Below are 17,192 nucleotides of genomic sequence, written 5' to 3'. Positions count from 1 at the left end.
CTCACCCTGCTTGTCACATCCTTTCTGAACTCTAATAAATTTGTCTCACATTTTCTTTCACAAAATAATGCTGATTCCTAACTGTGTTATGATTTTCTACAAATTCCTATTATCTTCTTAAGATTTAGTGATGGGATTGTTGGAATTCTCCTCCATTGGATAATTGAGATTCCATGGAACTGTATGCAGCACTGCATCAATGAATACAGCATGAAACTCACTTAGCCAGACAATTTCAAGTACTCAAAAAGGATTTCCTTAGTCTCTACAATTTGAGCCATTAATTGAAATCATGTGTCCAGATTAATCAGTAAGGCCTAGGTGATGGAAGTGAATGGACCTGGTTAACAAAAATTCAATTTTTAATGAGTAACCAACTGTAGTCTCACAGGTAGATACTTGTATTCACAACAAAATCAGAAGCAAATTTCTTGATTATTTTAATGCCTCAACTACATGCAAGTCTGCTTTCTCTAATTGCAATCAATAGATGGGATTATGGGAAAAGGCTAGAGCATTTTCAGGTGCAGCTGAACAGTACATTTCACAAACAGTTAACCACTACTAACATTAACAGTAGTAGAAAGACCTTTTTGGAGACATTATTTGATAAGATGCACAATATGGTATGGAAATGGATCAACCTACTCCGAATTAACTCATCTTAACCAGGATCATTGCAGATATTACAAAATTAGCTCAGTAGTTGGTGTACATAGATCAGGATGGAGTGAGGAGAAAACATGTCAAATAAGCTGGAGCTCATATGCCCACTACTTCTATTCCTATGCAGGAAATTATGTCTCAAAATTAAGTGAAAACATCAAACTCAAGATTTCACTTTACATGAATAGCCTACTCACCGTTTAGCGTCCAAAATGAAACATGTCTAATTGAACAAGATACTCAAAAGGAACTAGTGTTAATGAACTCATATACCAGTATGGGATAACATCTTCAGGAGAAAAAAAAAAGACAGGTGTTATGGCTTTGTGGCACATGGGCGGTCTGCAACATTTACAGCCCAGTAATTGCAAAAGTTTAACTGCTCTGAAAACTAGAAACTGTAACAGAAGGAGTGAAAACAAAACTTCTCTTCGGTATAGGAATTTAGTTCTCACTGCATAATTATTTTGCAGAATTAATCCAATCCATGCAGTCTGCCTCAACAACCAAATCAAAATTAATTAAAAAATGCTCACTCGCACCAGCCGACAACCCGTAAATTGTTTCAATTTTACTATTCATCTTTTAAAAAAAATAAACACAGCTTCTGGCATAATTCAGCATACAATAGAGGACATAAAGCAAGAAAATTTGTGTCTGAACCTAAGTAGATTCAGGACTAAAGCAGTTGCTATAATCTGCAACAAGATTGCACAAATTTTAGCTTTATTTCCACTTTGCTAACTAGTCATAAATCCAAAATCTTCCAAATCAGCATTCCCTGCACATTTATGCAATGCCTTTCAAAGAAACCAGAAACAAATGGGCTCACATTTGAAAGCACTCGTTAAACCACAAACTCATCTGTAAATACGATCAAACTCATCTATAAATATGATCATACTCACCGTCCGATCTTCCAAATACATTGTTTTTGATAGGAAGTCAATTCCAATTGTTGCCTGGGAACAAAATACCATAACAAAAGACACATACTTATTATAGGACAAGAGATCACAAGTTCAAAATTCAATGTGCAAGTATAGTTAGGACCTAGGTCTCTGCTCTACCCTCTGCAACTAGAGCATCGACTTCTTGTATTATTAGACTTCTGAATTGACATCTCAAATTTCAAATCTAACGTTGATCTTCTTTCTTGTGCATCTTCTTTCCAGTCATAACTTTGTATTCCTTGCTCCATTCACCCAATGATCTTTGTATGTTATGATCTGCCTGTACTGCACGCAAAATGAAACTTTTCAATGTACTTAAGTTCATGTGACAATAATAAATCAAAGTAAAGGGAAAGTTTCCAAAGACACTTCATTTAGAGTCACCTGGCATATTTAATCAGGGAATTGGATGGCCAACTTGAAAGTCAGCTTGAAAGTAAACAAACATTAATGATATTTGACTCTCTTCCTACTAGAAAACAAACTAGAGGCAAAAAAAATTGGGATTGCTTGGGCCGGTTCTTTGGGCATTGAGTAATCTCTGACAGCCAAAAATCATTTTTGTTGTGCATATGATCTCCTTTGGACAAACTGCTTGGCAGTTGCAGTAAATAGACATTGGAGGTATGCAAAAATCAGAAAATCAAAAGAGAATAGTACAATACTGCTATTTTAAATCATTATCCAGCTTATGCCCTGTACAATCTCAGACAGCTGAATGGACAAATGAATTCACGCAGCTGAATGACCAGTTAGTTAAAAGGATAAGCGGCTAATTTTGATTAGTTACAAGTCAGCTGCTGGTTGAATTCTTGTGGATGTCACTTTGATTACACAACAATATTTAAAGTCGTGAAACTTTACAGGGAGAGCCAATGGTATGTGTTGGGAAGTTCATTCTGATTTCTTGGTTTCTGCATGAACTAAAGTATTTCTGAGGTATACAGTGATAGGCATTGCCCTTGGATTGCAGCAGTATTCAGATGAACAGAGGGAAAAGTAGAGCAAGGCAGGCAGCTAGAATGAGGAAGAGAAGTGCTCTCAGGAGAGAACCTCAACTGCCCAAGGTGCTCATGGAGCAATTGCCCATTGCAAGTCTCAGCAAACAACAGTGTGTGAAATATCTGCATTTTAGCAAGAACAGTGTCAACAGAATGAGTTACCTGTTGCAGCCACAACCTAAATCTCAGGGTTGCATTCAAGACAGCTGAGCTGACAACCGTGGCAATGATGTTTTATACAGGTAGCCTCTTCTAGAGTGTAAGAAGAGATATTTGCAACATCTCAGTTTCTCATCCACTGTGCAAAGAGGTCACAGATGCTCTCTAGGCAAATGATAGTTAATACATTTCATTTTATCCTGCCAAAGTGAAACATGTGAAGAGAGCTTGTGTGTTTGTTAGGAATGCACATTCCCCAACAATGTCAATGCCTATGACTGGCCATATGTTGCTATGGATGACTTATCAAGTTTGCCTCAGTTTTTCAGTGACCGATTGCTGTAAGACCAGAGACCAAAGAATCATGCAGTCCAATGTTATTCTCCTTCCCAGGAGCCCACTTTACCAGCTATTATATTTAACCCAGACAGTTAGCTTAAGGGTGGTTGCTGGAAAATGATGGCCATTTGCTGACTACATGAATGACAACTCCAACGCCCAACCCATGCAGGTACGTTGTGTGCTATGCTGCTACACAAGCAGATCATTGAAAAATTAAGTGATGCTCCTGCTGCTCTCATCATTAAATTCAGCACAATCTCACTATTATAAAAGGGACTGTCTTTGCCAGCCACTATTAGGTGGGGGTAACCTATATTGCTACTCTCATCCAAGTAAACAACCAGTAACTGTAACGCTAGTTCTATGCTCACCAAACATTCCCAAATCTTACTTTTCCTGTGATTAAACACTATGACATGCACTTTGCCATTAAGCCAAAAATAAATGCCAACTAAAAAAATTCAGAAACATGTTTCAATGCCACTTTTCAAACTAACAGTATACTAAATCCCCTTGAGCATTTTCTTGTGTGCTAGTATAGCCATACATTGTGTCATAGCACGTCTGATGGAAAGCTGCTGGCTTTCAGTGCCGATGACCTTGTAAAGTAACCATGAGCACATCTGCATTTAGAAGCCCAGTTGTGGACTACATGAGTGGCTTTGCCTCAGCAATCCTTATAAATCTATTGGACAAGAAGTTGTAGATTGCTGAAAGACCCTACAAATCCTACTGAATACTGTAATCCAGTCAGGGTGACCATTGTGTAAGTTTCCACAACAGCACTGCAGAAAGCTCTTTGCCAATTTGGTGCAGTCTCCCTCATGCTCCTTGACATCAACTGCAGGTTTTCCCCCACAGGCATCCCAATGCATCAAGCAGTTCTTTGTGTGTACCCATTAGTGTTCTTTTGCAGACATCAAAATGCTCAACTATGCCCCCTATAGCAGGGTCATTTGTGAATTCTCCCTGTGCTAATCCTGCATTAGTTGCAGACCACTTGTGCCTAGCGTTTCCCCACATGTAGATGTCACCTTTACATTAAACGTAGTGTCAATATCTGAACTGGTGATTCAGACACTACATTTAATTAAACTGCATTTTCATCATCATGGCTTTCTCACTTCCTCCACTAGTCAGCTTGCACTTCAAGTATATGAAAAGAGGAGAAGGGGCACAAGTGTAGATTGTGGAATGGGCAACAGATTGCAGAAAGAATAACTTGCTGTCTGTCAGGTAAGTTCACGGGGTGAGGGAGAGGTTGGATAAAACAAAAGAGAAGGGTTGGGCATGAGGATATAATTCCTGCCACGAGCCACGACAGCATTGTCTCCCTTATGGGAATTCTAACATTCAAGCCTATTTGGATTTTTCTGCTTAGAAGTCTTTACCCATAGGAAGCATTTCAGTCTGTGCTGTGCAATCTGATTGGCCGATGTTGCTGCCATGGCTGAGTGGCTGGTAGCGTGTACAAGCTTTAAGACGTAGGTGCAAGACTTGCAGCAGTATTAAATGTGGGAAGGTGCAATGCAGGATTTGAATGCCAGTTATGAGCCAGATAAACAGATATTGTTTTTAGGGAAGTGATATAAACATAAATTTAGCATTGCCTAAAGCTAGTGGTACAATTGATGGGAACATGACACCTGACAAAGTTGAATTCACTGACCTGAACCACACAAAAAATGACTGAATAATTTTCAGCACTGCATGTAAGTCCTTGGCATTGACCCCCAAATTGAATTCTGAACATACCTTCTTTCCATATCCTTCACAAAGATATTCAGTATAGAGTTCAAATACCTTGGAGACTGCAGCATCAAATATTGTGCCATTCTTCGAGGAATCGGAGATGGGAGTCAGATTCTGCACAACTGCCAACACATGCTCTAATTGCAATGCACTCCGGTTTATAAAGCTTAGCTTTGAGGTTTGCTGGTTACTCAAAATTAGCCTTTTGCTTCTACACCCAGATAATCAATGAACCATCATCATCATTCTGGCAGGACACTGAAAGCTTTGAAATAATGAGTCTGCATCTAGTTAATCTGCACCTGTATCAGAAACAGGCATGGGTTAATCCAGAATTTTGATCTTAGTACCATTTTTGTATGCTGACAAATTTAGTCCCCTTAAAGGTGTTTTATAATAGGAGCGTTAAAGATGCATAATGGAATTATATATGGATTGACAGACCAATAGGTTATTTCTTTACATAGGTGGTTGCTTAGTAATACAGAACTTGATTAATGCTGAGAAAGAGAAACAGCTGAATCGTAGTTCACTGGTTGACAGCTCCCAATAAACCACCTGCAACTGCTTATTTCCAAAGTCAGATACTGCCAAACATCCAGCAATTCTCCCCAAACTTCCAACTATCTGTGCACAAGTTGCCAACTTGTCCAAGCATCAGTTTACTCAAGCAGGGACTGACTGTGAAACTGTATTACTAATCAATACTTTCTTAGAAACAGAGAAGACTATGACTCAATGTGATCCATTTCAAAGCTCAGGAGACTTTAGGACAAGGATCAGGCTAACAAGCTTGCTCCCTTTCAGTTTACTGAAGTTCCATTATGCATCTATGATTATAGGTATCAACACATTCCAGAAATGGTATTTAAAAAGGCCAGCAGTAAACAAGATGAGTTTTCATGAAGCAAAATAACTAAATCTAAACACTTCAAGATTAAAGAACATTCCTTATGAATCAAAAGCACAAAGTGATTTCAGTCCAGTACTGATTAAGAATATAGATACTGAAAAACAAAATTCAATTTCAATAGCAAACTTTATTTGAAAACTTATGTCAAACCAAATGGCCATTGCCCAAGAGCGATCATGCAATCTAAAGCCATTAGAGCTACAGGATCAAACATGGATAAATCCATAGACAGTTTCTTGCTTAGTACCTTAAACACCTCCCCTGGAATCAACTAGCGTGTTGAAAATTTTCATGGCTAATCAAGATCATAGGAGCAAACAAACCCATTTATTAACAAAGCTATCTCCAACTCAAAGATATCTGTGCTTCCCAAATTTTGGCCTCTGTGTTTGCTGATTCTAATTTCACCCTCAGAAACTATGATATCATGCTCAGCCCAAACTCTGAAATTTCCTTCTGAAATTACTTCATTCTCTTTTCTTTACTCTTTAAAATCTCTCTCTTTTGACGGAGATTTTACTCACTGGTCTCAATATTTCCTTTGACATTTTGGTTTCAGATTTATTTAAAATTGAAATTCAAAGTAATCAAAACTGGAAATGAAAGCTTGTTTCAAAAACCATAACCGCAAAATCATGATAGGTTTTTTTTTTAGGAAAATCAAACTGTGGTTAGCACTGCAGGGTTCAAATCCTGCCTCAGGCAACTGTGTGTGGAGTTTGCACATTCTCCCAGTTTCTGCGTGGGTTTCCTCCAGCTGCTCTGGTTTCCTCCCACAATCCAAAGATGTGCAGGTTAGGTGAATTGGCCATGCTAAATTGCCCGTAGTGTTAGGTGAAGGGGTAAATGTAGGGGAATGGGTCTGGGTGGGTTGCTCTTCGGAGGGTCGATGTGGGTTAGTTGGGCTGAAGGGCCTGTTTCCACACTAAGTAATCTAATCTAACTCTTCTTTAGGGAAAGAAACCTGCTATTCTTACCTGATCTGGCCTGTATTTGACTTCAGATCCACATTGTGGAGGACTGTTAAATACCCTCTGAAAACGCATCAACTACTCAGTTCAAGAGCAATTAGGGGCATGCAATGAATACTTGCCCTGTCACTGACAACCACAGCTCACAGAAGAGTGGAAAAAAACCACACTCATAGTAACATAGTCTCCAGCCTATTCATAAAATATCTGGACTTTGATAAACCCCTTCCTTAGTCTGTGCAAGAATAATAAATATTCAGGATAGCGCAACAGGAATTGTACCTTTATTTAGGTATAATAACAAGCATAAAGATCTTTTGGTGGCCCAGGTTCACATCCCACCAACCCTAGTAGTGTTTAATAACATATCCAAACAGGCTAATTAAACATAACTATATCTATAAGCAAAAGGAATTATCTCAGTAAAATCAGATCAAATGATTGAAGCTGGGGTCTGTTAGGCTCCAAGTGAGATGTTCCATCTTACAATGCCTTGTATATGGCTATTTTTAATAAAACCTTTTGTTGTTTGTTTACGAGACCTGATGTCTCATTAACACACAAAGCACACATGAAAGGAGCACAAAGCATGAAGCTCAGCCATTCATATTTTAAAAAGAGATATTTGTCGAATATGTCACTCACCTGGTAGGTGTTGTCAAAACTGTCATACATGAACCTAGTTATCAGTGATGTTTTTCCAACTGCAACAGAAAGAACAATTCACAAATTAGTAAATATACTTTTACAGCTCAAAAGGTAGGTAATTCACAAAAAAAAACAAAAACCATACATTACAAGGAAACAAAAAAGGTAATAGATCTGCCAGGAAACTAATACAGAAGATAATAGATAACTTCAGTTGCAATGCAAATACTTTTCTCTTATGGCATGGAGAAATAAAAGTTTGCATAGGGCTACTGAAAGTTGCCTTAGACATATGAACTCCATATGCCATGGCATTAAATGTGGAAAGAGGCCCTTCAGCCAATAATATCCACACTGGTCATCAAGTACTTATCTACTGTAGTCACATTTTCAAGCACTTAGATTGCATTTCACCTGATAATCTAAATGCTTCACAAATGTTGTGATGATTCCTGCCTTTACTGCTCTTTCAAGTGGTGAGTTCGAGATATCCATCACTCTCTGGACAAAAGTTCTTCCTCAAGTCCCCTCTAAAATCTCCTACACTTAAAGTTATGACTTCTGGTTATTGAACCCTGTCCTAAGGGGATAAGGTTCTTCCTATTCACATTATGTTCCTCATAATTTTCTACATCTCATCAGGTCCATTCCCACTCAGCTTTCCCTGCAATAAAGAAAATATCTAGTTTCTTTCATAGCTAGCCCATCTGGTGAATCTCCCTTGCACCCTTCTCCAGAGTAAATACATCCCTCCCGTAATGTGGCAATTAGAATTGCACTGTACTACAACTATACCCTATGTCTTATCCAGCTCCATCATTACCTACCTGCTCTCGTAATCACTGCTATGACTAAGAGATGCCATATCCCTTGTGCTTTCAATCACCTATCCACTTGTCCTACTGCCTTCAATGATCTGTAGACATGTGCATAGATTCCTATTTCCCAGGGTCTAACAATTCATCGGGCATAAGCCCTTCTTGAAGAAGAGCTTATGCCCGAAACGTCGATTCTCCTGTTCCCTGGATGCTGCCTGACCTGCTGCGCTTTTCCAGCAACACATTTTCAGCTCTGATCTCCAGACCTCACTTTCTCCTCTAACAATTCATCCCTCACCTAATCTTCCTAAAAATGTATTAGCTCACATTTTAAATTCAATTTCCCAAGTACTATCCATCTGATCAGCCTATAATGTCCTGCAGTTTGTTTTCAGATTAGATTCCCTACAGTGCGGAAGCAGGCCCTTCAGCCCAACCAGTCCACACCGACCCTCCAAACAGTAACCCACCCAGACCCATTTCCCTCTGACCAATGCACCTAATACTATGGGCAATTTAGCATGGCCAATTCACCTGATCTGCACATCTTTGGACTGTGGGAGGAAACCGGAGCACCCGGACGAAATCCACACAGACATGGGGAGAACATGCAAACTCACACAGACAGACAGACAGTCACCCGAAGCTGGAATTGAACCTGGGACCTTGGTGCTGTGAGGCCACAGTGCTAACCACTGAGCCAGTATATGCCTTTCCTCCTCACTATGACACAAATTCATGTCATTTGTGAACTTACTGATCAAAACTGACATTAATGTCTAGATCATTAATGTACACGAGAAACAGCAAGGGATCCAACACTGCACTTTATAGTGTGTCACTGAACAGGGCATTATACAATAGACATTACATTAGTATGCTCAACAAACAGCTGTAAGGGAATTATTAATTAGTTGAACAGAGTTTGATGTAAAACCAATTACTAATTTGTTTTTTGAAATGCGATTTACTTTTACCTTTTGTCTGGTCAGAAAGTGTTAACCTTAAACTTTTACAGCTGCAAAATAGTTACAAGCGTACAGCAATTACCAGGTCTTAGTGCAATGCTTCTCTCTTTCTGTTAAAAACACAATTCTTTAAGTATGCCTTTTTCGAATAATGTCACCTTATTCCTTGTCCAAGACAGCAACTAGACTAAGCTGAATTCCTGATGAAGGGCTTTTGCCCGAAACGTTGGTTTTCCTGCTCCTCTGATGCTGCCAGATCTGCTGTGCTTTTCCAGCACCACTCTAATCTAGACTCTGGTTTCCAGCATCTGCAGTCCTCACTTTTGCTAAGCTGAATTCAAACTGAGGCCCCAATATGAAAGATGATTCCAATGACTTTCAACCTGGGGTTTATACAGTATTCAGAAACAATTTGCATCCTCAAAAATGAAAAACAATATTCTACATTTTCTGAAGGAACAGTCCGATACAGGCATTTTTATGAAGTGATAGAAGTAAAAAAAAGGAAAAGAGAAAACACCAACCTGCATATGTGTTCTAAAACAAAATGATTAAAACTCAAGGTAAGATTGATATAAATTGCTCCTTTAGATAATTAGAGAAGTCAGAGTCCCAATGAAACTCACTACAGGAACAGGTTGAATCTTTTGCAAACAGTAGAGACAGACGACACTGCCAGTCCACGAGGCAGTCAGGTCTGCCAATTAAAGGTTGGCGTGGAGGCAGAGCCAAGGAGTCAGACATACACAGAGCTGTAGTAATAAGGGACTCCATAGTGAGAGGAACTGAACGGGGTTTCTGTGGCAACAGGTGGGATTTGAGGATGGTGTGTTGCGTTCCTGGTGCCAGGATTAAGGACATCGCAGACAGAGTGCAGGAAATTCTCAAGGGCGAAGGTGAAGAGCCAGAGGTGGTGGTACATGTCAGCACAAATGATGTCGGGAAGAAGAGGAGGGACATCCTACAGTGGGACTTCGGAGAACTCGGAAGAAAGCTGAAAAGCACGGACGTCCAGGGTGGTTATCTCCGGTTTGCTTCCAGTTCCTTGGGCTGGAGAGGGAGAAAATGGATTTGAATGTGTGGCTGGGGAACTGGTGCAGGAAGCAAGGATTTAAATTCTTGGATCACTGGGGTACGTTTTACAGTAAGGATAAATTATACAAGAGGAAAGGGTTGCACCTTAATAGTTGGGGGACCAGCATTCTGGCAGGCAGGTTTGCTACTTCAACACAGCTGCGTTTAAACAAAATAGCAGTGGTGGGGGAGGGGACAAACTGGAAGTTTAAGAGGGAAATTGAAGGGAAAGTTAGAACAAGAGAAGTCAAGAAAGACAATGGTATCAATGGAGCAGAAAACTCAAAAAGGGATCATGCCGTAAAGTTGAGTGAAATAGGGATTGATAGGAAGGAAGGGCGAGGGCAGTAACAAATTAAAAATATTATATATGAATGCACGATGCATTAGAAATAAGATGGATGAGCTTGAGGCTCATTTGGAAATTGGCAGTTACGATGTTGTGTGGATAACGGAGACGTAGCTTCAAGTGGACAGGGCCTGGGAAATGAATATTCAAGGCTATACATGCTATTGTAAGGACAGACTAACGGGCAGAGGGGGTAGGTGGCTCTGTTGATAAGGAATGATATTCAGTCCCTTGCACGGGAGGACCTAGAATCAGGGGATGTAGAGTCAGTATGGATAGAACTGAGAAATTCTAAGGGTAGAAGGACCCTCATGGGAGTTATCTACAGGCCCCCAAACAGTAGTCTGGATGTAGGGTGTAAGTTGAATAAGGAGCCGAAATTGGCCTGTCACAAAGAACATGCAGGTAGACTGGGAGAATCAGGATGGTACTGGACCCCAAGAAAGGGAGTTTGTGGACTGCCTTTGAGGTGGATTCTTAGAATAGCTGGTGCTGGAGCCTCCTAGGGAGAAGGCAATTCTGGATCTGGTGTTGTGCAACGAACCGGATTTGATCAGGGACCTCGAAGTGAAGGAGCCATTAGGAGGTAGTGACCATGACACAATAAGCTTTAATCTGCAATTTGAAAGGGAGAGGGTACAATCGGAAGTGACAATATTTCAGTTGAATAAAGGGAACTATGGAGCTGAGAGACGAGCTGGCCAAAGTTCAATGGTGCAATACCCTAGCAGGGATGGCAGTGAAGCAACAATGGCAGGTATTTCTGGGTATAATGCAGAAAATGCAGGATCAGTTCATTCCAAAAAGGAAGATAGATCCTAAGAGGTGGCGGGGTAGCCATGGCTGACGAGGGAAATTAAGAAACATATAAAGTCAAAAAGAGAAAAAGTATAACATAGCAAAGATGATTGGGAAAATGGAAGACTGGGAAGCTTTTAAAGAACAACAGAGGATAACGAAGAAGGAAATACGCAGAGAAAAATGAGGTACGAAGGTAAACTGGTCAAAAATATAAAGGAGGAAAGTAAAAGCTTTTTTTAGGTATGTGAAAGGAAAAAAATGGTTAAGACTAAAATTGGGCCCTTGAAGGCAGAAACGGGTGAACATATTACGGGGAACAAAGAAATGGCAGAAGAGTTGAATTGGTACTTCAGATCTGTGTTCACTGGGGAAGACACAAACAATCTCCCAGAGGTAATGGTGGCTGAAGGACCTGAACTGAAGGGAATTTATATTTGCAAGGGAATGGCATTGGAGACACTGTTAGGTCTGAAGGCTAATAAGTCCCCGGGACCTGATGGTCTACATCCCAGGATACTAAAGGAGGTGGCTCTAGAAATTGTGGATGCATTGGTAATCATTTCCTAATGTTCTATAGATTCAGGATCAGTTCCTGCAGATTGGAGGGTGGCTAATGTTGTCCCACACTAAGAAAGGAGGGAGAGAGAAAGCAGGGAATTATAGACCAGTTAGTCTGGCCTCGGTGGTGGGAAAGATGCTGGAGTCAATTATAAAAGGATGAAATTACAACACATCTGGATAGCAGTAACAGGATAGGTCAGAGTCAGCATGGGTTTATGAAGGGGAAATCAGGCTTGACTAATCTTCTAGAATATTTTGAGGATGTAACTCTGAAGATGGACAAGGAACATCCAGTGGACGTAGTGTACCTGGACTTTCAGAAAGCCTTTGATAAAGTCCCACATAGGAGGTTAGTGAGCAAAATTAGGGTGCATGGTATTGGGGGCAGAATACTGACTTGGATTGAAAATTGGTTGGCTGACAGGAAACAAACAGTAGTGATAAACGGCTCCCTTTCGAAATGGCAGGCGGTGACCAGTGGGGTACTGCAGGGATCACTCCTGGGACCGCAGCTTTTTTACAATATACATTAATGATATAGATGATAGCATTAAAAGTAATATTAGCAAATTTGCTGATGATACAAAGCTGGGTGGCAGGGTGAAATGGGAGGAGGGTGTGAGGAGATTACAGGGTGACCTGGACAGGCTATGTGAGTGGACAGATGCATGGAAGATGCAGTTTAATGCAGATAAATGTGTGGTTATCCACTTTGGTGGCAAGAACAGGAAGGCAGATGACTACCTAAATGGAGTCAAGTTAGGTAAAAGGGGCAGTACAACGAGATCTAGGTGTTCTTGTGCACCAGTCAATGAAAGCAAGCATGCAGGTACAGTGAAGAAAGCCAATAGCATGCTGGCTTTCATAACAAGAGGAATTGAGTATAAAAGCAAAGAGGTTCTTCTGCAGCTGTACAGGGCCCTGGTGAGACCGCACCTGAAACATTGTGCAGTTTTGGTCTGCAAATTTGAGGAAAGATATTCTGGCTATTGAGGGAGTGCAGCGTAGATTCACGAGGTCAATTCCTGGAATCGCGGGACTATCTTATGTTAAAGATTAGAGTGACTGGGCTTGTATACACTTGAGTTTAGAAGGCTGAGGGGGATCTGATTGAGACGTATAAGATTATTAAAGGATTGGACACTCTGGAGGCAGGAAGCATGTTTCCGCTGATGGGCGAGTCCCGAACCAAAGGACACAGTTTAAAAATAAGGGGTAGGCCATTTAGAACAGAGTTGAGGAGAAACTTCTTCACCCAGAGAGTGGTGGGTGTGTGGAATGCTCTGCCCCAGAAGGCTGTGGAGGTCAAGTCTCTGGATACTTTCAAGAAAGAGTTGGATAGAGCTCTTAAGGATAGTGGAATCAAGGGATAAGGCAGGAACAGGATACTGATTGAGGATGATCAGCCATTATCATAATGAATGGTGGTGCTGGCTCGAAGGGCAGAATGGCCTACTCCTGCACCTATTGTCTATTGGTGCACAGCATGTTGCCAAATAATCAGCCATGAAAGAAACTGCTTCCGTCACAGCATTTGGAAAACCTGGAATGGGGTCAAATTACTGAAAAGGGAAGTTCATTCTTGAAAAATTTCACTCTGCATGCCGTCGCCAAATACATTGCAGTAAAATTAACAATGAAAGAAGGATTTCATACATTGACGAATTGAAAAATGGGGGAAAAAAAAAGGTTTGGACTTTATTACTAGGGTTAAGTAGCAGTCATGGCAGAAAGAATAATATGTAATTATTATTATTCAATAATTATTATTGTTATTATTCAATAATTACACAAGATTAAAATTTTCCCAATAATAACTTTACAATTTACTAAATTAGTCTACTGACAATATTGAGGGTAATTAGATTAGATTACTTACACAGTGTGGAAACAGGCCCTTCGGCCCAACATGTCCACACCGACGCGCACCCACCCAGACCCATTCCCCTACACCTAACACTACGGGCAATTTAGCACAGCCAATTCACCTAACCTGCACATTTTTGTGGACTGTGGGAAGAAACCGGAGCACCCGGAGGAAACCCGCAAACTCCACACAATCAATCGCCTGAAGCGGGAATTGAACCCGGGTCTCTGGCGCTGTGAGGCAGCAGTGCTAACCACTGTGCCACCATAATGCTCAGTTATTTAGAAAATGTTCAGAAACACAATTATTGATCAACTCAAGATATTCTATTTAAGTCAATAACCAATGGACAGGAAATTAGCAGTAGGCACAATAAGCTCTAACTACCCTAGAAGGACTGACTAGTAGATCAGAATTTAATCTCAAGATATTTTAATGGCCACATAAACTACTAAAATATGTTACCATACGCAGCAAGACATGTTCTCAAATACTTCAAAATCCAATTAGCCAAGAACCATCCTGTGAATCCATAAATTAAAACAATTGGTAAGGGCTTGAATACAGAGAGAAAACAAAATTTAAAGGCATTTAAAAAGCAAGTAGGCTAACTGGTTAACTGCCAAAAGAACCAGAAAGGATTTTATTCAAAATGGCCAGATGAAAATCAAATAAAATTTAATGCAGACAAAAAAAAGGATTATATACTTAGGGAAGAAGAAATAAAGTTGAGAAAATAAGAATCAAAGATGAAAAAAAGGAGCATGCGTGGAGAATTCAAATTCACAATTCCAGAACTTGATGAAGCTATTTAAAAAGTGCATAGGATTCTGTTGCCTTAATAAATAACATTTATTAAATAACATTTTTCTTAATAAATTCAAGAAACATTAAATTTGTCAAACAGATTCAGAGAAGATTGGAGACACATACAGTATTTCAACCATCATGCAACTGATGGCGTAGTGCAGATGTGAGAAAGTCTTACGTCAAACAAAATACTTTTAATAGATTAATTTATGAAGGCATAGAAAAAGTACCTGGTTAAAGTACTAAATACACAAAAAATAATGCTAGTCTTTTCAGGAACATACTAAAAGTCAGTCTTGGATTTCTTCCTGCAGTCTGTTGCATTTTTAATTCTTCAGAGCAGAGACAATACAGTACTGGTACATGTCAGTTGCAACATTTAACTAAGGAATCAGGCAATGTGGCATGATATAAATTTGGCACACATAGGACCATTACAGTCAGAGCCATCCAAACACCACAGTATATGGAACTTAGAAAAAAAAATGGAGTTACAAAGAGACGAAGACAACCTTAGAGAGCTGGCTGAAGAAAGTTGAATGGGAAGATCTACACAACCTGCCTGCAAGGCTAAAATTCTGAAGGAGTAAACACAGATTTACAATGAATAAGATTATCTTCTGTTATCTTCTTCAATGAATATCTTCTGTTCACAACATACCTCTGCAGTCCAAGTCAGAGAAAGCCCTATGTTCTGAAGCCAGCCAGACAGCAGGTTATCCTATCCTTAGTATTGTGCAATGACAGGATTAATTAATGATTACATAATCAAATTTTACATTCAATTTGAGGAAGAGGAATGGATAGAGACTTCTTTAAAATAATTACAAGGACAACGATGAGAGCATGAATGCAGAGCTAGTTAAAGTGAATTTGCAACTTAGGCTAATGGTTAGGTCAATGGATGGATGTGGATGTAAGTTTGTTCGCTGAGCTGGAAGGTTCATTATCAGATATTTCGTCACCATACTAGGTAACATCATCGGTGAGTCTCTGGTGAAGCACTAGTGTTAGTGACCTGCTTTCTATTTGTGCGTTTAGGTTTCCTTGGGTTGATGTCATTTCCTGTGGCACTGTCATTTCCTATTCTTTTTCTCAGATGGATCAATAGAAATGCAATGTCAGACATTTAAGGGGATATTTCAGATTTATACCAAAAAGATACATTTCAACAAGAAAAAGTTCAAGGATGGAACCACCATTGTGATTAACAAGAAAAGGTGAAGATAATAAAAGCACACGAATGTGCAAATACAGGTGTCAAGTCAGAAGACTGGACAGAAAATCAAAAACAGCAAAGAATGACTAACAAGAGTGGAAAATTTACAGTGAGAGAAAGCTTACCAGAAATTTAAAACAGACAGTAAGAGACCATCAATAAAAGAGTTAACAAAGTAAGCATTGATCCTAATCAGAAGGGTTTCTGGGGATTTTAATAATGGAAAACAAGGAGATACGGCATTGTAATTGTATAGGGATTTGGCATCAGTTTTCAATATTGACACTTTAACTAATATGCCAAAAGCAACAAGAAATCAGGAAATAGGAAGGAGTAAAAATTATAATCACTAGAAAAGTGATACTGAGTAAATTATTGGAGCTGCAGGCTGAAAAGTCCTGGGTCCTGATATTCATCCCGGATCTGAAAAGAATTGGCTAGTAAAATAATTGATGCATTGGCTTTAATTGTATAATTTGGGGAAGGTTACATTTTCCATCTTCTAATCAAATGGAACTCTATTCAAAAATAAGATAGAAAGCAAGAAACGAGAAGCCAGTTAATTATATATCGGTCATAGGTAAACTGCAAAAAACTATTAAGAAAATCATAGCATGGCACTTAAAGTAGTTATAGAGGCATACAGCAAAGAAAAAGGCCAATCGCCCAACTCATGGATGTGAACTAAGTTGCCTAAATTGAACTAGTCCTGTGCATGTATTTGGCCCTTACTCCTCCAAACCTTTTACACTCATGTACCTGTGAAAATATATCTTTTAAATGGTGTAATTGAATCCATCTCTACTACTTCCTCTGGCAACTCGTTCCATAAACGCACCACCGTGCGTGTGGAAGTTGTCGTCCCTTAGGTCCCTTTTAAATCTTTCCCTTCTCACTTTAAATCTATGCCCTCTAGTTTTATATTCCCTTACCTTGGCAAAAAGACCTTGGTTATTCACCACATTATGCCCCTCATGATTTTATGAACCTCTAAAAAGGTCAGCCCTCAACCTCCCATGCTCCTAAGAGAAAGGTCCGAACCTATCCAGCATCTCCTTACAACTCAGGCCTTCCAATCGCAGTGACACCCTTGTAAGTCTTTTCTGCATCTTTTCCAGTTCAATAACATCTTTCTCAGTGTTCAAGTTGATTTGCTTGATTTGGTTTCATGAAAGGAAAAATAACATTTAATTAATTTATTGGGGTTCTTTGAGAGACGTGGGCCATTGATGAAGGTGAACTAGTGAATGTATTGTACTTGCATTACAAGGCAGCATTTGATAAAGTGCCACAAAGGCTATTGAAGAGTATCAAACTCAT

General features: G+C 39.6%; 1 protein-coding gene across 2 annotated transcripts in view; it reads right to left on the bottom strand.

Annotated features, from left to right (window-relative positions):
• Positions 1 to 17,192, bottom strand: part of rab41 (RAB41, member RAS oncogene family) — a 63,324-nt gene that overhangs the window by 39,092 nt on the left and 7,040 nt on the right. For both annotated transcript variants that reach the window (XM_043704760.2, XM_043704759.2), the window contains exons 2-3: positions 7,403 to 7,461; positions 1,575 to 1,628 (exon numbers count right to left, since the gene is read on the bottom strand). In XM_043704760.2, the coding sequence (XP_043560695.1) occupies positions 1,575 to 1,628; positions 7,403 to 7,461 (113 nt within the window). The remainder of the gene's footprint in view (positions 1 to 1,574; positions 1,629 to 7,402; positions 7,462 to 17,192) is intronic.

This window comes from Chiloscyllium plagiosum, unplaced genomic scaffold (genome assembly GCF_037043375.1).
Source record: "Chiloscyllium plagiosum isolate Xiang-an unplaced genomic scaffold, Cpla_swu_hap1 HiC_scaffold_11, whole genome shotgun sequence".
Taxonomy (NCBI): domain Eukaryota; kingdom Metazoa; phylum Chordata; class Chondrichthyes; order Orectolobiformes; family Hemiscylliidae; genus Chiloscyllium; species Chiloscyllium plagiosum.
The sequence above is the reverse complement of the archived record's forward strand: the minus strand, read 5'-3'. Positions and strand labels throughout refer to the sequence as shown.